This window comes from Bremia lactucae, linkage group LG19 (assembly GCF_004359215.1).
Source record: "Bremia lactucae strain SF5 linkage group LG19, whole genome shotgun sequence".
NCBI classification, from domain to species: domain Eukaryota; phylum Oomycota; class Peronosporomycetes; order Peronosporales; family Peronosporaceae; genus Bremia; species Bremia lactucae.
Genome location: NC_090628.1, coordinates 1,651,755 through 1,677,540, shown reverse-complemented (window position 1 = coordinate 1,677,540; position 25,786 = coordinate 1,651,755). Strand labels below are relative to the sequence as shown.

Here is a 25,786-nt window from a genome sequence, read left to right as displayed (position 1 = left end):
TACTAGACGTGGGATTAGGTGGATCTATAGCCTCTGTGCGGCTTCGATCCATGGTTGTACGGTCAACCAAAGCACTGATATATCGGCTAGGCCTTTCTTCGTTTTGTGGCATAAATGCCGAACGTAACTTGCCTTTGGCCTTAAGCTTTGCGAAGTCGAAGCGAAGCTTCCGTTTCAAACGGACATCAGCCCTATCCGTAGACTCTTCGATATTCCAAATATAACGAAGTTGGCGGGCCCGGTGGACCCAGTTCTCAAATGAGACTTCGTTTTCACTACTTGTTACGTTTGGAAACAAAACGATCGGAAACTCCCTCATGGAGGTCACCGAAGCCCCACGGGCTTGATCACGTAAACGCGTCAGATGCTGGCTCCGCGTCATTACGTCTGGCGTAAGGTATCGCTTATGAAGAGCGTCGCTGGCAGCGATCTCCTCCGGCGTCTTTGCCGGGTCAGCGGAGATCCAGATGCCTAAGCTGTGACCCGCTATCTCTTTGAGACGCTCGTCCGCACTAAGCGGAGTGAATCTAAATTCACTATGAGCTTTAGCTTTCGCTATCTCGGCAGCTCGACGACGAGATCTTTCGTCCAAGAGGGTTATCCGCTCTTGCTCTTCATCGAGCGGATTCGTAATGATGTGGACTCTGGGTCCAGTGTCCTGCTCAATGCAGTTAAGACATCAGCGGTACCACGTTCTGGGAACGGATTCGGGGCCCGCCGACGTTCATCCGGAGGAGAAGGCGCAAGAGAACGAACGCTCTTTCTCCTCCTCCTCTGATGGAGAGTGACTTTCAAAGTCCACCATTCCCTCATCGTCGAGGAAGGTGCATAGAGTCTGTGACTAACGCTTGATTGTTATGAGACAAAGGATAGAAAAACACAACCGAACGGTTAGCTGTTTATGTTCCAACCTCAAAGAGGAAATGAAGAGAATGTTGTCATTCGGTGTCAACAGTCTGATGGGGGAGGGTGTAATGGGGCACACATCGGTTGGAAAAACGTTGTTGTGGTACATTTACGTCATGGGTAAAATACCCTATTATCTAATTTAAAAATAGTTAGTTACTTAAATCGAATTTATCATGGGTAGCAAATATGGTCGCCGCCAGATGTCAAAAACATGAGAGAGGGTTTTACCGGCGCAACAAGAGTTTGAGCATTCATCACTATTTCTGTTCTCTTCAATCTTCAAGATCTTAATGGCAATATGGAGTTCTGCGATCTACTTGGGCGGTTTTGGTGATCCGTATCTCCGCAGCACACCATACGAGGCTGGTGGAGACCCACAAGCTTTGGTTGAAATGCTTAGTGACTTTGCTCAGCTGCTACAGCCGCAGCAACAAGCAGACAGCGCTTTAGATACCGCACTTTCAGTCCAGCAGGAGCGCGTGCTGCAGAGTAAGCTACTACCACAGCTAATCAGCTGCGGCCAGTGGGCCGAGAAGGGTTCTAGAGTTGAGAATGCCATGCAATTTCAGGCGTTTCTGGCCGAGTGGAAGGCTGTGCTCCATAAGCTTCAAGTGGGGCAATTTATGCTGGTGCCTGGGGGCTACGTGGGTACCCTCAGTAGCCATTCAATTATTTATATTGTGAAAAAAACAAGCGATTTAGAGTACACGTTTACCGTATGTAACAAAGGCCCGGGTGCTGAGATGTATCACCCCTGCAAGGTAGACGGCGGCGCCGACAAAATCCGCGTGCAGCCGTGTATCCAAATAGGCGCCATTCCGGCTGCCCGCTTTCTTGACATGGCGTTTTGGACGCTGCTGTTCTTACTGTGGGTGCGCAAGCCCCCGTCCGAGTACCATCGAGTAGAGACTGTTTACGACGTGCTACTACCTTGGCTCGCGGGGGATAAATTGTTGCCACTAGCAAGCCAAACGACAAAAGAAAGTGATTGGAAAAATGCAGCGATTGGAAGTGTCCACACAGTCCAACGAAGTCAGCTGGGCTTTTGTAAAAGCGTCATTGAAGCAGTGCGATATGTATGTCTGCAAAGCCAAGCTTTCACGAATAACGAGGTCAATTATTTTATTCTGTACAAGCTACGGTACCGTTTGTTTCAACAGGTCATTAAAGAGTTGAAAATTGCCGAGAACCCTGCTATGGCAATTCCAGAAGCGATGCTGGACAATGCGCTGCGAATATTATCGATGTGTTCGTTGCAGGATTCGCTGCAAGGAACTCACAGTGTGGCAGAAATTAATTCGGAAGCTGTCGTTGGTATTTTTTTCATTCAATTTAAGTCAATTGCTTGTCGGACATTGACAAAGAAGTTGTTAAAACTAACTGAAGAACTGCATGCGAAGGGGAAAAAGTTGAGTGTGATTGTGGTCCCTGCTGACCAACAACAATTTGAGATCGTGGACAGCTTACTGGATCAAACATGGCTCGTGGTGCCGTATGCTGAAATCGAGGCACGAAAGCAACTCATTGAAACGTTTAATGTGACAAATGTACCTACCCTTATTTTTCGAGCCCCCAACGGGACACTTTTGACTCCAATGGGCGAAAAATTGGTGCTGTCGGACCCTACCGGTGATCATTACCCATGGGCGGAAGAGAATTTTACCTTGCCACGGCCAAAGATTACCGTATCCGAAATGAAATGCATTGCTATGGGTATGAAGCAATTAGGATTGAAAACGCTGAAGCAGTACGAAATGAAATTTATCCAACCTCATGGCCTTAGTCACGTGAATAATCTCTTGACTCAGTCAGAAAAGCTCTTAGCGTCGATTAAGTTGACTGCTAGCTCTGATGACGAAAGAAAGCGCAAGACGGCTACATTTAGTGACTCAATTATTTTTGCTCCTTTTGCTAATGTAGAGCTGCTTCAATTACAAGGAAATGAAAGTGATTATGCGGGGAGGACATCTGAACTTGAACTTTCTGCTCTCGACAACTTTCTCAATGTGCCTCAGCGGGTCACATCTGTGACCCTAGCAGTTGCAGCGTTTGTTAGATGTGAGGCTTTGTGCGAATCATTGCTTAGGCGAGCCGCAGAGGGCTCTTCGTCGTCACGACTATCGATACATTACGAAGTTATACAGCTTATCACTAGTCTTCTCGTGGAAGTGCTACCTGTACCAGAGGCTCAAAGCGCTTCTGAGGTAGCACCACCAATGTGCATGTGGCGGCAGCCTGTCACGAAGAATATGCAGCTTCGGTGCCTGAAGCAGTTGCATTCCTTGCTTATGATTCTTGGATCTGTTTGGCAATCGATTGATCAGCCAACTCGTCAATTTGACTCCGAGCGCGCTCTGGCGGCATTGTGCACGTTGTGCATATACGACGCTTTATTGCGAACTCCGGCAATTGACGAGCCACTCGAACTTTCGCTGATGATGGAAGAAGAACCTGGATATGTGCTGGCTCACACTTTTTGCAAAGCCAATTTTTCAATCCAGAAGGTGGCATCGGCGATGGAGTTGGTGCGGCCAAATTTTTGCACGGTTCGAGGTCAAGTTCTTGATTACTTTCACAATCAAGACGTGAAAGGCAAGCGACAACTTTTCGATTATCACATGCCTGAGGACAACATTGAGATCAAGAAGTATTCTACGACGCTAGTATTTTTTCGCCGACTCATGGAGCGGTACAGTTACCAGCTCATTGACTTAAGCAATCAGGCACCTCCGACTGAAATGGAAGCATTGATGGAATGGTTCTGTGGGGAATCAACGCCCATGGCGGGTGATCATCCAGAGGTGGGATTGACTCGTGATTTGGTTGCGGCAGTCAAGTTTCTTGCTACAATGGAGACGAAGGAGGTGGAGCTTATAAGGCGCCGTACCGAAAATAATCACTGGCAGATGTGGCAGCTTTCATTTGACGACTCTCCAGCAACTTATCGACGGAATTTTTTCGGTGTGCGAGGGTTAAATCAAATTCTTGATGCAAAACTTAAGTGGAAGGTCATAAATTTTCGTGGTAGTGATCAAGATATCGCAGATGTGGAGCTGGAGGGCTTTATGAAAAGAAAAATTTACTTTGGAGAGGGCCCAAATACAACAAGCCCGGCTAATTTGAGCGCTCTTCTCGCGAAGAGCTTCAGTAAATCATCATCGAGTAATTTGCCAGCGTTAATTACGGAAGATGATATAATGCATTTAGATGACCTGCCTACATATAGCGGGACGCTGTCCACTGAAGAGTCTCAGTATCTTATGAGCTACTTAACGGTGCCATATGCAAGACTTCCACTTGTACTATCATTTTTTTCATCAAGAGAGCGCGTGATGTATCTATACCATCCAAGTCTGCAGCAGCTTTTCCGTGCTATTCTGTTTGAAGGCGGGGACTGGGTTTCCAAAGACATAAATGGAGAAATATCTCACATTCCGCTACGGAAGTCAAATCTCGTGAATCTTGAAGATGCAGTTCAATGGACATTTGACGCTCGAATTCATCATCAAAAGTGTGGTGATTATCTTGGCACGATGGACGGACTTCTGCTAAACGAATTAAATTATGCTCCAGACGCCATTGCAATCCCTTTTTTGAATATGCTGAATGCTGTGATAGAGCTGGGTGAGACATCGGTCCACTCGGCTGACGCACGCTTTATTCTTTTCATGATTAAGCTGGGAGTAGATTTTTTGCGCTACATGACCTTCGCTCTCGAACGACACCTGATTGGTGAACATCAACTCAAAAAGACGGAGAAATATCGGTCTCAACTAACGGCATTCACGTTGGGATTTGCACGAACCACGCTTAATAAATGGAAGCAAGAAGCACAAGATGCAAATAATCTCCAGACTGCATGCGTTATTTATTCGTATCTCGCTTTAGTACACATGAGCTTGCAGCCTTCCGGATACAATGATCAAAACATTTCCGAAATGATCGGTGCCATTGCGTTCGTTCACAGCTGGCATTGCTTTGGAATGAAGCTTTCTAATGATGCTGGATACAAAATTGGTAAGCTTTCAGCAGAAGAACGTCTACTTCGCTGGCTTCAAGCACAGGGTATCAATACGGAAAATGTTAGCAAAGAATCACTTGACAAATATTTGAAGGGACGACCACTGTACTTAAAAGTTGGAATGCAGACGATTCAAGCACCAAGTATTGTGGCACTGCGTAATATCAACAAAAAAGAGTTGCAATTACCACCCGGAAATGTTCTGGAAGTGGAATTGTTTGAGCTTATGCAGTTACACCGCCGCTCAATTGTGCATTGGCTTGTTGGACTTCAAAAAGCAACTCGAAATAAAATTCTGACTGACATTGCTCGGATTGCTATCTGTTCCGACGACCAACACGACTCTTGGGAATGGATAGACGTATCTGAAGTCGGGGGTGCAGGTAAATACAGCTGTCATCTGCAAGAAATAAACCTAGACGTTCAGACCGGTAAACTATTGTGGAGGAATGATGAGCTTAAACCTGTGCCAGACTCGATGACCCAACATGCCGACTTCAAGATCATTTTTGGGAGTAAATCTCTCCATTGTGGTCTTGTTGCTCGCCAGGAACATCGCCTTTGGGTCAATATTGTGAATTCTAATTTCCAGCTTGTCGAATGGGATGATCCGCCCCGTGAGATAGACCAAGGAGTCGGCGCTCCAGTGGCGCTTGCATCAATGAGCTTAGATAATCCTTGTAACAATCTCCAAGAGCTTAAGATGTACTGGGAGTGCCGAGCTTGTACGTGCGCGAACTTTAATGGTGATAATGTCAATGCTTTATGTGAAGTATGTGGCACGCGTCGTGTTGAAAGTACTCTTCCCTCTAAAAAAGATCAAGAGTCTAAAGCCAATCAGAGTGGTGATGATGGATTTCTGTACCTTGAGCAGATATTTACGCGTCCATTCGACATCTACTCGGAAGAAGAACATCCGCATGCCGATGAACAGTGGTTCGTTGATCTCGTAGGCAGTACACTTCGTCTTCTTTATCCTTCAGAACCCGACGAGAAAAGATTGCCATACACATTGTTTCTTTCAAGCAACCCATTATCAGCGGAATCAGAAACTATAAGGCTGATCGGCCTTGACCGAAGTTCGAATGATAACGAAAAGGACTATCTGTCGACTTTTAAGGAAATAGTAGCGTATCGGTCAATGAAAGTGATTCACATGTATGCACTTATCTCACACGGACGCAGACTTTATCGCAAGCTAATTTTCACGTCAAATTCTTGCTTAAGTCTCCACAGCTTTCCTCTTAATGTCTCTTTTGATCAAGGCCCAGTAGATCCAGCGCTGCTTGAAATAAGAGGTGAGCCGTCTGAACGTCAAATGCGTGGTGGTTCCCTAGTAATTCTGCGCAATAATCAGTTGCTCAATGGCAGTGAACAGTACGTCCCTCCACGCCTTTTGCAAGGTGTTGTTCCTAGCTGTTTATTGGAAAATTTTCGCTTTTGGATTGGCGAGGATAGACGAATTCGAGGAGAACCATTAGATTCGAAATCCCAGTGGTTTCGGTATCGTGTAGAGGTTGATCTAACAAAAACTGGAGAAGCTTGCATTCGCCGAAAATCGATCTTGACAACCTTTTCGCACATTCACCGTGATGCGGATGAAAAAGCGCGCTCAGCAGCCAGCAGCCATATGCAGCCTCCTCCAGCCTCAAATCGGGCACCGGACAGAGCAGCAGTTGAGACTTCTCTCTGTCAATCGCCAGATTCTAATGTGGTAACTGACGATAACGTGGTCCAACTAATGGCCATGGGTTTTTCGAACACAGCTTGCATGCTTGCACTGCGCAATAATCATTACATTGTGGATTTGGCAGCCCAATGGCTTCTTGACGAAAACAACCAAAAATGTATTGTTGACGCTGAAGAATTGGGGGTATCTGGCGAAGTCGCTTATAGTTTTAAGGAGCACAAGGAGCATAATATTGGACTTCTGATGAGTTTGGAAGGGTCACATACACGAGCTGTTATTGAATATGCTTTGGACCTATTTAGCAATGATTTGGAATTAGCGAAGGCGTGGATATGTGAACCTTCTAGTTGTATTGAGTTTGAAAGGACAGCCAATGCTGGCAATAAATCACAATCGGGCGGCTCAGCAACGGAATGGCTAACACCAATAAAAATTGAAGAAGGCTCGAAAGAACCTAAAAGTGTTAATGACGCCCTTGAAGTTGCTGAAGAAGTTGCCGGGGAAACTTTATATCTTTTAAGCCTTCTCGAAGCCTGCTCGGCACATGGTAATGACGACATTTTTCTATTGTCTGTATTACTTGGCCGCGTGGAAAATCTTTCGCATATTTTAGTCTGGTGTTACAATAGCAATGAAGGACTCGTAACTCCTGGTTTATCCTCCATCGCTTTTATTGAGCTTCCAAGGTTAAAATTGAAGCTTCAACCTAAAAAAGAATTAGTGGGTGAACGTATTCGCCTATATGTAATGGATCAGAACGGCTGGTTTGTTAGCAATTTAAATGTTGCAATTCCTGATAGCTCCAAGTATCTTTGCAAACTTGTGAAGATTGCATCAAATTGTATTGTCCTAGAGTCGGACACTACAGATCTGATGCTTATTTGTCCTAATCACGATTTGTATAGTCCCGTAATTCTTGGAGACCCTTTTTCTTCCGTCCTCGTTAGCGACCGAAGCTCGGTGGTCTGGCAGCAGGCAATGGAAACGAAATTTTATACGTATCCTGTGCATTCAAGTCACACGTTTTTGCTTCTGCCTTCGTTTAGCTCGAAGCTGTATCTTATTCTTACTAGCATGTTAAACCATAACTACGCAGCAGCAATGGAGATGATCACGGGATGCAACATAGACGTAAAGTTTACTGACGAGGAAAAGCATGTGTTTGAGCAATTGTCAAAAACGGTAGGCGACCGACACCCGAATGCGTGTGCATGTCGCATTCGTTTGTCGCTGTGCATCATTTACAGTGATAACAAGGCCCCGTGGACACTGAGTCGTGAGTTACATGACTACCTCACGACAAGAAATCATGTCGACGCTTTCGGCAAGCTTACATTAGAAGAAGAAGAGGAGGCTTTGGCGCAATGCCAACTGCAGTCCCCACTATTATTGCTGCGCAAGAAATTCTGTGGCCACGTTAACACAAATGTCGATACTGTAGTTGAATTCAAGCTGCCCCGACCGCGCATTGGCGGTCAACCCTGGAAGAAGCTTTGCTTGTTAAGCAAGCGCCATCTTTTTACATATGGAAAAAAACTTTCAACTGTAAGATATAATCGACCAAAGCATGAATTCTTGATCGAAAAGTTCTTGATTGATGGAGAAGAAGCGGGTCAAATTGTGTGGAATTGTGCGGTTGTTGGTGATGAGATTAGCGGAACAAATCGAGGCCTCGGCTTTCTTTTTTTGTACGAATGCCTGAATGAGGAGCTTGTCGTTCGCATGGGCGGCGATGATTGCTCCCAATCGCTCGGGAATTTATTTGCACGTTTCCTTCACTTAAAGCTGTCAAAATGGGGTCGTGAAACCGTTAGTGATGGCGAAGAAGAGAGTGCACCGCTGTATGCAATGGCGCAATTAGCCATGATGATTGCATATCCTCAGAAACGATGGGCTGTATCTCCGCATGACCAGGAAAGTACGCGCTTGCTATCTCAAGGTGCGAATTTGTACTCCAAGACGACGGCAGAGACGTTGCTAAAGCATTTCTTTAACTTCGGTGAGATGGAATTTTTATCGAGACTCGAATCGGAAGACCATCAGGCCCGAGTTGTTGACCCTATCAAAACTCAATTTGGTGAACTACACCATTCTACTGACCATGTGTTTAAGACAGTTATTGCTCCCAAGAATGACAAACAGAATTTCGACGCGTCAAATGCATCGTGTAGCGAGCGTGTATATGCAACGCCTAAAGGCTGCTTCGTAAATCCGGAGTTTCCGCTTGATGCAATCGACGTGAAGCGTTTTATTACCTATTGCGACCCAGAAACCGAGGCAGACGAAAAGTTGCCGTTCGATTTGTCAGATCATCCAGTTGCTCAGACCGCCGCAGCGAAGGATTTGCTCAAGAGACTTCGTGATGACATCACTATCAATGCTCACGAAGTAAATAAAAGCAAAGACGCATTTATTGCGGGCGTAACTCCAATGGAATTGCAACTGCCAAGTAAAGAGTCTCTTAGAAGGTCAAGTACTGATCTACTTCAAAAGCTGATATTTGTTTGTGGTAAAATGAGAACGAGTGACCGCAAAATGGTCGACGAAGGAATTCTGAGGCTTGAGATTTTGCTGAACGAGATTCGATGCGATGTTCATGAAGGTGCTGAAAATACTGGAGCTGCTGATCGCTTTGCGATTCAGCGACGCATTGGTATTTATCCTCGAGTAAATTTCGCCTTTCTTACATCCCTTTTGGCATCCAACTCGTTTGAAGCAGATTTAAGGGCTCGAAATCCTTTTGTAAAAATCGCGACTTCACACTTGATTGAGGAGTTATCGCTGCTGCTATTCACCTGCAGCCGTATTATACATTTAAATCGAACGATACAAGCAGCTAGTACTCTTGTCGAGTATCTCAGTTCTCTAACTTCTCAATATGCAGATGATTACTCGCGTAAAATTAAGATAACATGTCAAGCTTCTCGAGACTTAGCTGGGATTTTGCTTTCAAAGCGGCATTACCTCCACGACTATGGTCAACAAAAGTCCTCGGGTTGGCGATTTGACCCACGCTACTTGGTATTTGAATATGTATTCGACATATTGCTCCGTGATCGGCAAGTACAAATGATCGATAGCTTTACAATGAGCTTAGCAAAAGGAAATTCTCGTGTACAACAAATGATCATGGGCGCTGGCAAAACAACCGTCGTCGGGCCTCTTCTTTCCTACATCCTCGCAGACAAGGAGCATCTTGTGATGCACGTCATGCCAACAGCCCTTTTGGAACAGTCTCGTCAAGTTTTACGAAACCGCTTCAGCAATAGTATCTTCCTCAAGCGGATTTTCACCTTCGAGTTTGATCGCGCCGTAAGTGATGATCCGATTTTTGCCTCGCAAGTCTTCAAGAAGCTAGACCGTGCTCGTCGTCATGGCGATGTCGTATGTGCTTCTCCAGAGTCGATAAAATCGATGATGCTCAAACTTGTAGAGTTGCTGCATTCAATAGAGGGGTCGACTGATATTATTATGCTACCAATCGCCTCTGCATCGCAAAACACAAGGCGTCTCAGACGCGTGCTGGAAGATCGTTCCGCGATGGCTGATGAATTGTACAAGACGCTGAGGCTTTGGCAGAACGGCATTTTAATTATGGACGAGGTGGATGTGTTGTTGCACCCACTCCGGTCGGAGCTTAATTTTCCTATTGGCACCAAGATCCCCATCGATCTTGCTGCAAATCGATGGGAATTACCAATCTATCTAATCGACGCAATACTCACCATGCCTCACAGTTCAAATGATCAATTTGATTTAATCTCTCGATTACATGCCGTGCTGGATAATGGCTACTCTGCCCATACGCTGCAGCGCTTCCCGCATCTTGTGCTGCTAGATATGGAATTTTATGAATTACGAATGCTACCGCTGTTGTCAGAACTCGCTATGGAATGGCTGTTGAAGCTCATTCGTGTCGGCAAATTGGAGATACCAGTTGATCGGTTAAAATTTTACATCGAGTGCTCCCCCTCAGACCTACATAGCAATTCTTCGATTCGATATGATATTGAAAATGCTCTGTCAGAGGCTTCGATAAAGCTGCTTAATCTTGCGCGCGATTGGTTGCATACTATGTTGCCTCACATCCTTTCTAAGATTAATCGGGTTTCCTATGGACTCTTACGAGGAAGCTACCAAGCAGCTGCTAATTTCGGAAATAGTGTAGGGAAAACGCATTCAAGGATGATGCTTGCAGTGCCGTTTATTGGCAAAGATGTTCCAAGTCGCTCGTCTGAATTTGCTCATCCCGACGTGTTAATTGGGTTGACTATTCTTGCCTATCGGCATGAAGGCATTCGCGCTTCTGATCTTGTGCGTATTGTGTCGCAATTGAAGCAGGACTTCGGGCGCCAGCTCGGACCACGTGATCAGCGCCCAGCCTGTTTAAGGTTGTGCGAGTGGGTTCAAATGGGCCTAGGTGAACTGTCCCCGGAGAAGCATCATGATTTTGGTGGCGTGCTTCCGCTGCCCCTTTTCCAGCTTCACGATTCAGCACAAGTGTCTCGGCTTCACCTCTTGATAGCGAAGCTTGCAAGTTTAGTCCACTACTATGTTCGGCAACACATATTTCCTTCGTGCATGAACTTTCAAAAGCTGAAAATTACTGCTTGCGGCCATGAACTTGGCAGCAATTCACTATTTGCGAAACGGATTGGATTTTCAGGGACGCCATCTAATTTGTTACCACTAGACTTGGGTGAATGTCACTACGAACCCCGAAGTGATGGCAGCATATTTGGAGCTCTCACTAATAAGCGCATTGTAACAATCGAGCGCAAAGTTGAGTGGACGGCCCGAAAATTGCTTTTGGATATCGCCCATGCAAATCCCCCGGTGCATGCGCTAATTGATACAGGAGCACTAATTACAGGTTTCGACAATCAAGAAGTTGCGTCATTTTTGCTGAAAGAGCTTCCCAACGATATGGAAGGAGTTGTGTATTTGGATGAAAACGATCGCCAGTTTATTTTGCTACGTGATCACAATGCACCCATGCCGTTAGTGCAGTGTGGTTTAAGTCCAAGTAAGAGATTCACATTTTATGACCAAGTGCATACAGTTGGAATGGACATTAAGCAGTGCGTCAACGCGCGAGCTATCCTCACATTAGGCAAGGACATGACCTTTCGTGACTATGCCCAGGGAGCTTATCGTATGCGCGGTATTACTACGGGGCAGTCTATTTGTCTGTATCTAATACCGGAAGTAGAAAATCGTATTCGCCACGAAATGAGACTTGCTTGCGTCGAAATGAACTCCCAGGGCACAGCACAAGATCGGCTACAAGAATTTCTCGTATTTGTGCCGGCATGGCTTCTCATTAATTCAATGCGAACAGAGTCGATGCAGCTTGTCCAGCTGTCGCTGCAAGAGCTTAACAACACATGGAGAACAAGTGCTCTTCGCTATTTGCTAGATGAAATTGAAACTGCATCTATAAACAAGTCTTCGTTATCGTCCCGACTGCGAAGATTTATTGACTACCGAAGTGACAGTAGTAAAGCTTGGCTTCGCAAGTGTATCGCAATATTCCGCGTGGAGATCTCTTACACCGTGGATGCCGTTGTCCCTTTAAGGAAGCAATTGCTTGACATCATCGAAGAGCTCATTCGAAATCACGATGAGTTTGTAAAGACTGAGGAGGAAAGTTTTCGTGTTGCTGCTGTGAAGCAACGCTTGGCCCATTCATCGGGAATTGAGCCTCAGCAAGGCGATTTACGACTTACTGCTGAGGTTGTGCACGAGAATGAGGCTGAAGCAGAAGAAGAGGCTGAGGAGGAAGCAGAGCAAGAAGAGCAAAAAATGAGTGCGTTCACGCGTGACGACGAACACCCAATTCCGTGGAGTGCCTCTATACTTGGTCAACCTCCGAAAGTAGCTGAGGCTTTAACCACTGAAAGTGACGAGGTAACGATCAGTTCTTTAATACTCGACGAGGCAAGCGTATTTTACCCGTTTGCCCAATTCCAAGCCCACTCAGATTGTCCAAAGCTTGCTTTCCCTGCGGAGTTGCTCATGTCTGGTAATTTTTACCGACGTCGATGGATTGGCCTTGGCGAGCGCCGCTTGAAAAACATTGGGTTTATTTTGGAATGGTCTCCGCAACTTTATCAAGAATCGATGAAAGCGCTTGTGCAGCAGCTCTTTCGGGCATTTTTGGCTTCAGATGGATCTAAATGTAATGCAAATGATATCGCAGTGAAGGCTATTCAGGCGGCAGCTGTCATTGCTTCAACAAGTCCAGAATCCGTTTCTGATGCATTAAAAAATGCCGTAGCTGTCGCGACAAGTAAGATGCCTGTCTATATGGCGACATTGTCGCTCGCTGAAGCAGAAACGATTCGTCGCATGATTCATACAAAACACCCTGTATTTCAGATAAGTCAGGTGAAGCTCCGAACAAGTGAAGGCGAGGTCGTCGACAGCTCTTCAATTTTTTCATCTTGGTCACGGAAGGCTGACTCCGCTGTCTTAATAGAGCTGAAACATCGTGACAGAACAATTGCCGTCGGGGTCGAGTGTTTGCGCTTTTTTAATAATGAAATGTACTTCAGTCCGAGGAAACTCGGTCTGCTACTTGAAGGCTTGGCTGCTGTGCCGATTAATTCACGGCTTGAGTTTTTTGAGTGTCTTCTGCGTCTACGACTCCGCGAACGCCACTTGTGGGGAGACACACCGCTGGCAAAGGTCTTCACCGCTCCGAATGAATGGCATTTGCTGACAGCGCGTGCACGTCTACAGCAATTCCAGCAGAGCCTTGGACGGAAACAACTGCAGCATCAGAAAAAGAGAGTTAAAGCGAGAGATTCAAAACCTTCCACGGCTGCACTTCATCTAGCAGTAGCGCTGCGCCAGTTTGATGAAGATGAGGACGATCAACTGAGTTTTGAACAAGTTCACAAGTGTTTTGAGAGTTTTCATCTTGGATTCTCGTCAAAGGAGCTTCACGAGATCATTGATTTAATAGCAAACGCTCGTTCAAAGACTGACAAAAAGGACCATGAGCAATGCATTTCGATAGAGGCGATCTGTGCAGCATTTAATATCTCTCGAGAAGAAATGGCAAACGCGTTTCTTGAAAAGATCCGAGAGACTGCTGGTGGTGTGGATAGTCTCGATTCTGAGTCGTTGTGGAGCTGTCCCATATGTACGTTCGTGAACGAAAGCACTGCGGTCGTATGTGGGGCATGCAACGAGCCCGATCCGAAGCTTCAGGACCAGGACGCTTGTCGTCAACTGCAACGACAGGGCTGGCGCTGTGGCAAGTGCACTTTCATCAACCAGCCGGAAGACGAAAGCTGCGCCATATGCGAGCTTACTATGGACGGTCAGCGAGGCGTGCCACGTGGTATGTGGATGTGCGCTGGTGAGCAGGGCGGCTGCACATTTTTTAACCTCATGACGAACTTCTACTGCGAAGTGTGCAATCGCGCGCGTCCCGATCTGGCGTCAACACGATTTTGAGGTTCCTTTGTGTCAAATGTATGTCAACAAATAATTTTTTTTGCCTTGCTTCTGGCTCTAGCACCATTATAATTGTAAGGTGGACAAATTCTGTTTGCTATTACTGTATTTGTGATTATTTCAGATTTCCGTCGGATTGCTGTTTGGTATGTTCATTAAAATTAAATTGATGGAATTCAAATTTGCAGGAAGCTATAATTTCCATATTTAAAATTGAAGTTGACGAGTTTCAGCCAATAAGTTCACATTCCAGGAGAAAATCGTTTGTGTGGTTGGCGATGTGAGTATCTTAATTTCAGAACGGAATTCAAGGCACGTCACAGAATCCTGCGATGGCCGCCGAGGTTTTACGTAGTTACAAGCAATGGGCTGACGCCCAGGAGACGCTCTTTCTCGACTGGGCTGACCCCTCAGGGCAATACAAGCTTTCGCCAATGCGAGATCTACCTGGCGCCGACTTTGCCACAGCCTTCGCCATCTGTGTTGCTTATGTCTCCTTTGTCGTTATTGGCACGGTACGTCATTCAAGTCCTCGGATCGAGAAAGAAGTCTATTTCTAACTAACATCGGGATCATTTTAATATGCTTCTTGTAGCTAATCATGAAAGCAGGCGTCCCTGCGATGAATACAAGTCCACTGCAGTTCATTTACAACCCGCTGCAAGTCGTGCTGTGCTCATACATGTGTATGGAAGCTGCAATTTTGGCCTATCGTAATGTACGTCAAGCTGCAAGCTCTTACACCCTTCTAATTTCTTTTCATCTAAATTCGCATGTTTGGCTACTTTAGGGATACTCTGCCACGCCATGCAACGCTTTTAATGCTGAAAATCCCGTTATGGGCAATGTGCTCTACATGTTCTACCTTTCGAAGATTCTGGACTTTTTCGACACTCTCTTCATAATTTTCGGGAAAAAGTGGAAGCAGCTTTCGTTTCTGCATGTGTACCACCACTTGACTATCTTTGCGGTAAAAGTGCTATTTAATTTTTTATAATCGGTAGTTAACAAAGTGCTCATGAATTTTTCCATGCCAATAGATTTACTTCATGAATTTTCGAGTTGCCTATGACGGGGATATCTACGCTACAGTCATCCTAAATGGCTTCATCCACACCATCATGTACATGTACTACTTTGTGAGCGCGCATACGCGCGACATTTGGTGGAAAAAATACCTCACGGCGATGCAGTTGATTCAATTCGTCATGATGAATGTGCAAGGATACCTTATGGTGTCGCGCTCCTGCAAGAACTTTCCACCAAAAGTTCCCGTCATTTACCTCATCTACATCCAGTCGCTCTTCTGGCTTTTTATGAATTTCTTCATCAAGTCTTACTGCTTTAAGCCTCGCAAGTCGCTAGCAACAAAGTCTAAGACTCAATAAGAAGCCATGACTGCGAAGACGTAGAATTCAATGTATAAAAATTGGCAATTACAGTTGGTGCACACATTCCATGCGAACTAATTATGCTGGCAATAGGTTTTAAGATTGCTGTCGATGTTTACATGCTTATAAATCCCAATTAAAGCGTCGATTGGAATTTAAACTTTTCTCACAAATGTACGCCAATTTTGTTGGAACTAAATCTCCTTTCCTACTGTCATTAAAAGGTTTCTAACATATTTTACTTGCTAAGCGATTCCTTGTCAATAAATGCTCACCGTACTTCATTGTCAGATCGCTGCACTTTGTTGTTACTTAATAGCTGAAGTTGTAAACAAGGCTCAATATTTTAGTTACAACATGCAACTTTTGGGATGTTCTGTACACCAACCAAGTGGCAGATACAATGATAGCTGGTCAATGGACGCTTATGAGGCGCTCGGCGCATCTGCGCACACGGGCTTCCGCAAGATTAATGCTATGTATACGCAGCATAAGTATTCCATCTTCGCCCAAGCCGCACGCCCGAGGCCATTTTAAAGGCTTTCGGCAGCCGCCGCGTGGAGCGCAACTGACCGAGACCGAAGCGAGTCTCAATTTACCTCATAATAAAAACAAGCAACGACCAAAGCGGCGCCGTCCCGTCAAGTCGGCAGACAAAGAGCCTACAGTATTCACGAACAAATTTCAAAATTTATTAAGCTTTGTATTTGAAGATGTGCCTCTGGTCAAGCCAAAGGCGACAAAAGGCAAAGCTTCGTCGCTAGACTTAGTGGACGGCATTGAAACTAGGCGTAAAGACTCTGACGATTCGGAATTGCCATTAGCCCAGCTGGGTCTCGACGCATTGGAAGAAGACGAAGCATTTATCAAGCGACAGCCAAAGCACCTGCGGCAGAAACCCCAAAAGACTAGTCTCTTTTCAGGCAACAGTGACCCTTCCACAGTCTTGGCGGCTTTGGGTCTTTCTGTCAATGGTGACAGCGATGGCACAGCCTTACCATCTTCAAGTCGAAAAGCAATAAAAATGAACACCAAGCGCAAGAAAAATTCACGTAATTTGCTTAAAAACTTTCAGTTTGAAAATAGCATCTTCGACTCGGAAGTAGATTTATTTGGAGACATTGATTGGGAAGGCCATAACGATTCGGAAGACCGTGAACGCCGTCGTTCACAGAGACAGCAACGAAAAGAGGCCAAGCGCATGCCCGCACAAGAGCTGCCAGCCCAAGAGGTGGAAATTCCAACTTCGCTTACAGTTAAAGACTTGGCCGATCGCATGAGTATCAAGACGCGTGTAGTCTTTCGTGCACTTCGAGATTTGGGGGAGAATCGACTGCAGGAAGACTCGGTCTTGACGAATGACATTGCTGAGCTTGTTGTCGACTCGCAAAACATGATACCAGTGCTACTACCTCCGGACTTTATCGACCTTGAGCTGACCAGTCCACCAAAAGACAGCTCGGAGTTTCCTCGACGACCACCCGTCGTGACGGTCATGGGTCACGTTGATCACGGCAAAACGACATTGCTCGATGCTCTGCGCAAGTCGAAGATCGCAGACACGGAGGCAGGCGGGATCACTCAACGCATTGGAGCCTTCTCAGTCGACATGGGCAAGAAGTTTGGTACTCATGCGCAGGTGACTTTCATTGATACACCGGGTCACGCGGCATTTAGCAACATGCGGTCTCGTGGATCCGAGCTCACAGATCTGCTTGTCCTCGTGGTAGCAGCTGACGATGGCGTTCGCCCTCAGACGATTGAAGTGACTCGGCTGGCTTTAAAAAATAACGTGCCGCTTGTAGTAGCAATCACCAAGATGGATATGCATGAGCATGACAAGAAAGAGGTGACGGATCGACTAGGCTCCGAATTACTGAAACAAGGCATCGTCGTCGAAAGTATGGGCGGTGACACTCCCATGGTCTGTGTGTCTGGAAAGACTGGCGAAGGCCTCGACCAGCTCAAAGAGACGATTGCTCTTCATGCTGAAATGCTTGACCTGCGGGGAGATACGCAGGCAGCAGGGGAAGCGATTGTGCTTGAGGCAAATGTTGCTCGAGGCGTGGGTACCCAAGTCGACGCGATTGTCAAGTGGGGGACGCTCAAGCAGGGTTCATTTGTCGTCTGTGGGCTAGAGTACGGAAAGATACGTGCTCTCGTTGATCAAGCTGGAAAGCGTGTGAAGAGTATGACACCTGGTCACGCTGTGCGAGTGATTGGATTGAAAGGATTGCCAGGAGGTGGTGTAGCGTTGCTGTCGGTGTCGACCGAAGATCGTGCGAAGGAAGTCGTAGAAGCTCGTAAGGCTATGATGCGCTGGGACCAAATGGCACAAGCTGAAGAGGAAGAAGCAGATAATTTGGGTGGTGACAGTCCTGGGCCGCGACGCCGTCGTCAGTTTGCCGGAGCTCGTCGCAAATGGCAACAAGTGGAAGTCCGACGACAGGAGGCTGCTGAAGAGATTAAGCGCGTCGCAGCTTTAAAACCTGGAGATGAGGGATATATTGCGAATGTCGTCCCGATAATCGTGAAAACGGACTCTGTGGGAGTCATTTCTGCTATCGAAGAGCTCATTGCTTCTTTGCCGAGCAATGAGGCCTCCATTAAGTGCATCATGTCCGCTGTCGGACCTGTCACATCGTCGGACCTTGTCATGGCTGAAGCAACCGGTGCTACAATCTTCTCGTTTAATATCAAGCATCCATCTTCGATTGACCAAGAAGCGCTGCAGAAGCAAGTGTCTTTGCGCCAGCACCGCGTGGTATACAGCTTACTGGACGATATCAAGGAGTTGCTTCAGGAAAACCTTAAAGGTGTGGTGGTATTTGATGTCACTGGCTCGGCCGAAGTGCAACAGTCCTTCCCAATTTCAACTGTTGGGACTCGCACTACCAACATTGCCGGTTGCAAAGTTACTTCTGGATCACTGAACATGCAAGCCAAGTATCGACTGGTGCGTAATGGCAAAATTATTGTTGAGAACGCCGATATGGCGTCCATGCGCCACTTCCAGCAGAAAGTGTCAGAGGTGAATAAGGGTCAAGAGTGCGGTCTACAGCTTGCGGGCACGGACGAATTCCAACCTGGCGACATACTTGAGGCTTACACGATAAAGATAGTAAAGCCCGACATTTAGATATTATCGAGTCTGTTACTCATTAGTAAGCATATAAGTAAACGATCTGTAATCATTATTTGCGAACATTCAAGTATATACTTTGATTTGTCACTGTCGCGTTATAATCTCCACCTAAAGCGCGTTATCTATTGAATGTATTCCGAGCTGAAATTCGTTTCAATTAGCACTTGTGATGGTTTGACTACTGGTGTCTGTCTGTTGAAAGCTCGGAAATTAATACTACAAAGCCTTGATAAAGGACAGGACAAGCCTTAAAGGGTAAGCAGCCTTCGATTTCGAAGACTCAACGCTGGAAAATGCAGCAAACGCTGCTATCGAAAAGTTGGCTGCTTAAATAGCGCCATTGGATGGCCATCCTGCTCAAGATATACCTTCCGGTCTTTTTATCTTGTTTTGTCATGGCACTCAAGGCGCTTTCAAATGACGTGCAGGTTCCCGCCGATTGGAGTAGCATGGCTTCGGAAAAAAGTACTTTACTTTTTCAAAGCGGATATCGTTATAAAACCGGCCCTCATTGGACTGATGATATACCTGGTGCTACGAGCAGCAGCCGAATTGCACATTACAACGTAATTCGTGCTGACGATCATTTGAATGCTTTGACAGTGTCGGTGCAACAGACTTTGTTGTGCAGTTTCTACTTTAGCACACTTCGTTCCTGATTTCTTCGAAAAATATGGGATGCATACAAGCTAAGCTGCTACTTTCAATGACGACTTAAACGAAAAAGTATTTTGAGTCTGTGGAAAAGTGGCACCCTCGCGTAATCATGGATGCCACGCTAGGCGTGATATTACCATTTTAAAGATTGTGTACTTCTCATATTCCAAAGATACATGTCAAGGAGATTCGTTATGGAAAATCCTTCAAAGTACCTACTATTTTTGCCGCACTCATTTCAAGCAGAAAAGAGTCAATGTGTTCATTCGGATGGACAGCAAAACCGATAAGCATTTTGAAGTAAACGTCATGAGGGGAACTTCTCTACTTAGCATTTAGTTCGATCCTTTTATTCAACATTGCCGCAACTATTGTTGCAAAAACAAAAGCAGTGCACTTTAAGACTGACGTCAAACGATTAATAGACTAAAGAGACGAAGTTGTGACTGAGAGGCTGAACGTGTACGAGCGGAGGGACCGACAGCGATGCTTGTAATTACTTGGGATCCTGAAAGGATGCAAATGCAACATGGTGGCCGTGCGTGATCTACCTTTTGGTCTACCAAAGAGTAAATCTTCTGGATATTTTGTTGACGGCGCACAAAAGACCACGACCATGAGATTGATGATGGGTGACTGCCCTCCGTTTGATGGTCTCATGATATCAGTTCGAGAGCGGTTCGAGCTTTTCGCATCGAGGGCATCGCAAGACGTGAAAAACTTCGTAAAACACTCGCACTAGATGAACTTCTATGATCTTGAAAACACATTGGCTGGAACGTATTAGAGCCCGTTACAAGCGCAAACACTCTGTTGCCATGGCTCTTATCTTCTCACCTCCCAGTTTAACGAACACAGGCCGGTCATACATCGCTTCATGTGGAATATTATTGGTGAGATCAGTAAGCGCAAGGAGTAGGCAATTATGCTTACTAGCCACACTATGAAGAAGAGTGGAGCTCCTTGCCTCGTGTTGGTATTATGGAAGGAGGCTTACTGCGTTAAGCAGCACCTTATTCATCTATGCCATGTCCATTGACACTCTTTCGACGACGATGCAGATGTGGGTCCAATTGTGGTGATGCGTCTTGGACAGACTAAGTCGAAATGGGCCATGCTACGGGCTTTGCTTTTGCCATGACGCTCGAATTTGACAGCACTATGTGGCTGTGTGTGAGTTGTGCTTGGTGGGCAACTGAAGAGCGGTTCTTGTCGCAAGACTTTTTCTTGTGTTCACAGTTGGTATGGAGCTTCTTTAACGACAGAAAGATCGATGTCGCTACAAGCTAAGAGGTAGAGTCCCGCGAATGGTAAAAATGCATTAAAACCAACCAGCAGCAGCTAGGAGATAGTCAGGACTCTTGGGCAGATTTTCAATACATATATAAGTCGAATAAGCTTGATAATGCACTTCAAACACAAGTCAAATTTATATATACGTATATATATTTGTAGTATAGGAATTGAAGCGCTTATATATCAGTGTCATCGAAGGAGACTTGTGACTAATATGCACCTTTTTGCTTGTCTATCACTGCCAGCGTATTCATAAATCCGCAGGCATCACGCAATTCCCGTATAAGGACTCGTACGTCTCTCGCTCGCGACTGTACATATAATCAACAAAAAAGATCAGTCCAATAGAATATAACCATCGTCTTATTGAACTGACGTACATTAGCGAGTCTTTTCCATCCGAACGCAATAGAATTTCTGGGGCACGAAGCTTGCCATTGTACTGGAAGCCCATCGAGTGGGAATGTGCACCAGTATCGTAGATCACAAACAAGTCGCCAACTTGCGCTGAGGGAAGCATACGGTCTTTTGCAAACCAGTCGTTGTTTTCACAGAGCGTGCCCACGACGTTTGATGGGGACTGCTCTTCGTTAGTACGCGCTGGAATGGAAATGTGATGATAAGCGCCATACATTCCTGGTCTCATCAAATGGGCCATGCAAGCATCGACACCATAATAGCGTCCGTACGTGGCTTTAATGGCCTCGCAGCGCGTGATCAACCAGCCGAACGGACCAGTCATAAAGCGGCCATTTTCCATACAAAGACGTGGTAAAGTTTTCAGTCCATGCTCCTTCATGGCCTCGTCAAAGACTGTGCGTAGCATCTTGGCAATAGACTCGACATTAGCAGGCTCCTCATCCTCGCGATACGGAATACCAAGACCACCACCAATGTTCATAAATTCAAAGTCAATGCCAAGTTCTCTCTTGAGCTGCATGATTGTATTAAAGAGCACCGTGACCGTCTCGCGCCAATACTCTTGATTCATGACGCAAGAGCCGGTCATCATGTGTATACCGAAGCGTGTAGAACCGGCCTGTTGAGCCGACCGATAGGCCTCAACAATTTGATAAGGAGGTACGCCAAACTTGGCATCAGGGCCGCCCAACACGTTTGATTTCGTCTCGGAATCGGTGCGACCGACACCTGGGTTAAGGCGGAAACTTATGAGCTCGGAGCATTTGCCACGCACAGCCACAAGACTATCGACGAGCGAAACATCATCGAGATTGATGATGACACCCTGGTCGAAGGCTGTAGCGAGGTCCTTGTGCGAGGTAAAGTTCGAGGTAAAGATAATATCTTCGCCTTTCACTCCCAACTCATTAACGATATGCAGCTCTGCAGATGAACTACAGTCCATGCCACATCCTTCTTGGTGCAAAAGCTTCAGAATTGCTGGATTAGGCAGCGCCTTTACAGCAAAGAACTGCTGAAAGTCCGGAAAGTGCGCACGAAAGGCGGTTAACAAACGGCGCGCATTTTCCCGGATCATCTGCTCATCGTAAAGTTGCAAAGGAGTGCCATACTTCCCGGCCAGTACTTCCAAATTCTGCAGAGCGGACTTCGGGAGTGGTAGCGGCATCGTTTCGGTTTTTGTCAAATTGTGAGCCATGCATTTTTGTGAACTGCTAAATTTCTTTTGGTCTTTTTCCTAACAGAAGTAACTTGATGTCACAAATTGCAATGACTCTCATTGCGATCGAATAAACCTATTTATTTGCGCGTCAACCTAAGCCGATAAAAAGAGCATCACCCGAATCATTAATAAGAAGTATCAATTGATGATCCCTTTTTTATGTTGATCTCGTCTTTCACACCTTGATCTGCCCAGATTTTTCAGCTCATTTCGATTTAGTCTTCTCTTACACTGCATCGGATGCGTTATCTGCTGTGACCTCAAGTGTAACGGGGCACCCTTCACTAGTACTGATCAGTACTAGTTAACCTACACTGATTACAGTGAAGGTTTGGCGCCTCGAAACTTCACGTATGTGACGGGCTGATGTTGCCCTAATGTCACACAGCTTCCGTTAAGTGTAACGGGGTGTATCGTTACATGAAATTAACACTTCAAGGTTGTTAGTGAATATATAATCTAAAAAGGTAGATAATATTTGGAGGATATTACTTTATATAGTAATGTTCAGAAATCTTATCCATAAATAGGTATATCGGCCATTATATCTACTTATTCCGCAGACTAATCAGCTGTAAAGTAAACAAAGAGAGACAGATAAGATTTCAATTGCATGTTTTAGTATTAGTTTATAATCAAGTTAGCATTAACAGATGGAAAGAAGAGATACTTAATTATATTAATACAGTTTTCATTTAACCTTCTTAAGCAAGTTGTCCTAATGAGAAGTCTTCCTCTGCACGTACTAGTGTACGTAAAATAATGTAAGGCACCACTCGCAACTAAAGCAGTGCGAAGTGGACTTGTACTGAAGCAATACAAGTCGTAGTGCCCGTTACACCTGGAAGATCTTTGAAGTCCGTCCAATGACCACATTTCCTTCATCTAACATGGACATGTTAGACGATAGTGGGAATACGCATCTGTTTCGCGTGATAGCTACTCCTTTCTAAGTGACAACGAGATGAAAAAGAGGTAGCCTTGCTGAATCAGCAAGTGTTTCAACAGGCAGAATTGTTGAGGTTACAACAGGTACAGACCCCTCTACCTGGGATGACGCACACGCGTCGTGCCAAAACCTTAAAGATTGACATCTCTAGGTACAGGGGAGTCGAAGAAGACTCCTTCTTGAGATGGTTTGTCGAGTTGGACGATGCCATAAGGGCACGTCACATCGTCGATGAGCAAATGCAAGTCGTATTCGCTCAATCAAATTTGGCAGGTCGTGCTAAAACTTGGGCATTGGGCCTTAAGTTGCGCGAACCATACGTCTATGGGTCGCTATAGGCTTTTGAAGCCCGGCTCAAACAGAAGTTTAAACCGCCTAGGACTGAGTTCAGAGCTCGATCAGAGCTTCTAAAACTCAATCAAGGCAAGCGTGATGTTCACGCTTATGCCCAGCCCTTACGACTCTTAGCGAGTTGTATCACGAACAATCCATTTCATGAACACATGTTGATTACGGTGTTCATGCAAGGTCTTACGGATGGTCCCGTAAAGTCCCACCTGTTCCGCTTGGAACTGGATACGCTTGAAGAAGCAATATCCGTTGCGGAACAGGAAAACTTTAGCTTGAGACAGGCTCAAGCTAGTTCGTCATCGTATTGTTCTCCAAGACGACACGAGTTAGGAGGTCGAGAAACCACGGACCTCTCTTACGTCGAAAGCGAGAGACCTCGCTTTTCGAACAATAAGCGATTGCAGAAATGTCATCGATGCCAAAAATTAGGACACTACGCTCATGAGTGTAGTACCCCACGCCCAGCACCGAAAGGTACTGAACGTAATTTTGGACCGCATGCCAAAAGGGCCACGGTCGCGGGTCCGACGTTGTTGCAAAATCGCAACAGCGAGGCGACCGCCAAAAACGGTCGGCGTCTGTAAGGGCGCAACGCCCTGCTGATCCAGCAACCTCAAGAGAATTTGCAACTCTCTTGACTAAAGTTTCTCCAGACACACAATCATTATGTGTCTCTGCACCTCGTGATGAGGAATCCCTCATCACCTTGAAGCTAAAAGTGACAAATGATTTGTCACTTAGAGCCCTAGTGGATTGCACTAGTGGAATTGTACTGAAGCAGTCCAAGTCGTAGTGCCCCGTTACATTGAGCGCGACATCCCTCCAACGAGGATGACGGTGCGTCTAGCGACAGGCGCATCGATAACAGTAATGAAACGCATAGTGAAATTTCACTACACGTTAAGAGATTTACAGTATGATGATGATTTCATCGTACTGGATTCGGATGACAAATTTGATGTCATCCTTGGTTTACCTTGGCTCAGAAAATACGAGCCAAGGATCAGCTGGCAGCATCGATCCGTAAAGATGCCTGCCACTTGTTCGTCAGATGGCCATCTGATGAACGTCTTGGAGCATTCACAAGCGTGTGGATGTACTACGAGTGAGTGCAATGGCCTCACTTGTGGTACGGTCGTTAGTACGACTGCACAAGATCACAGTGTGATTACTAATTACACTGTGGAGTCAGCTGCCGGCGGCTGTGCTAATGCACAGGCAGCGCCGAAGGTCCACCACTCAAAGAGGTTGAGTGGATTGAGACATGAATGTACGCCTGGCGCGCGACATTCAAGGAGTATACCGGTTGCCCCAAACGGACAACACGATGATCCTAGGTCGAGTTGAGAGTCGACCGCAGAGGACCCGACTGTGATAGCGCAATCACACTCGGAAGACGTTGAGGGGAGAGGTCCCCACGTACTTGAGGAGAAATCTCCTCGAATAGTTGAATTACTAGACTTCAACATCCCGAGGGATTAATCCCCCGGCAGCCTGTGGATAAATCCCAGGAAGAAACCGAGACATTAAATGTCTAGGTTAATAACGGTTCAAGAGTAGGCGCTTATACTCTTGATCTGTATGCGCCTGTGAAGTTAACTTTGGAGATAACTCAATTACCAAATTTAGAACCTAAGCGGTTCTTGAGAGATCTGCATGGTGGTAAAATCAAACAGATCTGCGTACTCGTCACAGAGGACGATTACGTAACCGACATTCGGTCAGTGGTAATTTTTGCAGAGAACGAACGGGTCTTAGCAGCTCATCGATGGACGAAAGCGTCCTCGATGTGAAGACTCGGATTGAGATATACACTACTCAATCTTGGGAGTCACTCAAGACAAACCCTCTATATAAGGATTTAATAGAATTCAGGGATGTATTCCCTGAAGCAGTTTCATGCGAGTTGCCTAAGGATAAGGGCACTCGACATGAAATCGAGCTCAAACCGGGCTCGAAGTACTGTGTCATGAAGCTGTGGCCACTGCCTCGTGAACAAGTACTTGCGATCGATAAATTCTTTACCGATCGAGTAAAAGCGGGCCATGTGAGGGAGTCAACCTCCCCACATAGCTCTCCGACCTTCTGTGTGCGAAAGGCCACAGGAGGGTGGCGGATAGTGCACGCATTCAATAAACTGAATGCTGCAACGATACCGGCTCAAACGCCGATACCGAGAAAAGACGTAATCATAGACGGTATGTCTAAGAGTACTATCTTTTCTTCTATGGATCTGATGGATGGGTTCTATCAAATCCTTATGCGTGA

At 45.9% G+C, this 25,786-nt stretch overlaps 6 protein-coding genes across 6 annotated transcripts; 5 read left to right on the top strand and 1 right to left on the bottom strand.

Moving 5' to 3' along the window:
- Positions 1-1,199: 1,199 nt before the first annotated feature.
- On the top strand, positions 1,200-14,087 carry CCR75_003035 (uncharacterized protein; the record flags this gene model as incomplete). The annotated part of the gene is made up of 1 exon (XM_067961132.1): positions 1,200-14,087. The coding sequence occupies one exon, from the start codon at positions 1,200-1,202 to the stop codon at positions 14,085-14,087; it is 12,888 nt and encodes a 4,295-aa protein (XP_067823816.1).
- Positions 14,088-14,398: 311 nt separating this feature from the next.
- CCR75_003036 (uncharacterized protein) lies at positions 14,399-15,672 on the top strand. The gene is made up of 4 exons (XM_067961133.1): positions 14,399-14,602; positions 14,683-14,805; positions 14,878-15,057; positions 15,128-15,672. The coding sequence occupies exons 1-4, from the start codon at positions 14,420-14,422 to the stop codon at positions 15,473-15,475; spliced, it is 834 nt and encodes a 277-aa protein (XP_067823801.1). The 5' UTR covers positions 14,399-14,419; the 3' UTR covers positions 15,476-15,672.
- A 209-nt stretch (positions 15,673-15,881) lies between these two features.
- CCR75_003037 (uncharacterized protein) lies at positions 15,882-18,617 on the top strand (the record flags this gene model as incomplete). Its single annotated transcript, XM_067961134.1, has 1 exon — positions 15,882-18,617. One exon carries the CDS (start codon positions 15,882-15,884, stop codon positions 18,615-18,617), a length of 2,736 nt encoding a protein of 911 aa, XP_067823800.1.
- A 401-nt stretch (positions 18,618-19,018) lies between these two features.
- Positions 19,019-19,282, top strand: CCR75_003038 (uncharacterized protein; the record flags this gene model as incomplete). Its single annotated transcript, XM_067961135.1, has 1 exon — positions 19,019-19,282. One exon carries the CDS (start codon positions 19,019-19,021, stop codon positions 19,280-19,282), a length of 264 nt encoding a protein of 87 aa, XP_067823805.1.
- Positions 19,283-19,809: 527 nt separating this feature from the next.
- CCR75_003039 (uncharacterized protein) lies at positions 19,810-20,022 on the top strand (the record flags this gene model as incomplete). The annotated part of the gene is made up of 1 exon (XM_067961136.1): positions 19,810-20,022. The coding sequence occupies one exon, from the start codon at positions 19,810-19,812 to the stop codon at positions 20,020-20,022; it is 213 nt and encodes a 70-aa protein (XP_067823804.1).
- A 686-nt stretch (positions 20,023-20,708) lies between these two features.
- Positions 20,709-22,204, bottom strand: CCR75_003040 (uncharacterized protein). The gene is made up of 2 exons (XM_067961137.1): positions 20,957-22,204; positions 20,709-20,887 (listed from the first exon to the last, which is right to left on the bottom strand). The coding sequence occupies exons 1-2, from the start codon at positions 22,192-22,194 to the stop codon at positions 20,827-20,829; spliced, it is 1,299 nt and encodes a 432-aa protein (XP_067823687.1). The 5' UTR covers positions 22,195-22,204; the 3' UTR covers positions 20,709-20,826.
- Between the last annotated feature and the right edge of the window lie 3,582 nt (positions 22,205-25,786).

What these genes read in the sequence shown, in the direction of transcription:
- CCR75_003040 (XM_067961137.1), bottom strand. Translation starts at nt 22,194, where the DNA reads ATGGCTCACAATTTGACAAAAACCGAAACGATGCCGCTACCACTCCCG. An exon ending in GATGGAAAAGACTCGCTAAT is followed by an intron (nt 20,888 to 20,956) that starts GTACGTCAGTTC and finishes TTATATGTACAG; the next exon opens with TCGCGAGCGAGAGACGTACG.
- CCR75_003036 (XM_067961133.1), top strand. Translation starts at nt 14,420, where the DNA reads ATGGCCGCCGAGGTTTTACGTAGTTACAAGCAATGGGCTGACGCCCAG. An exon ending in CCTTTGTCGTTATTGGCACG is followed by an intron (nt 14,603 to 14,682) that starts GTACGTCATTCA and finishes TGCTTCTTGTAG; the next exon opens with CTAATCATGAAAGCAGGCGT. An exon ending in ACCACTTGACTATCTTTGCG is followed by an intron (nt 15,058 to 15,127) that starts GTAAAAGTGCTA and finishes CCATGCCAATAG; the next exon opens with ATTTACTTCATGAATTTTCG.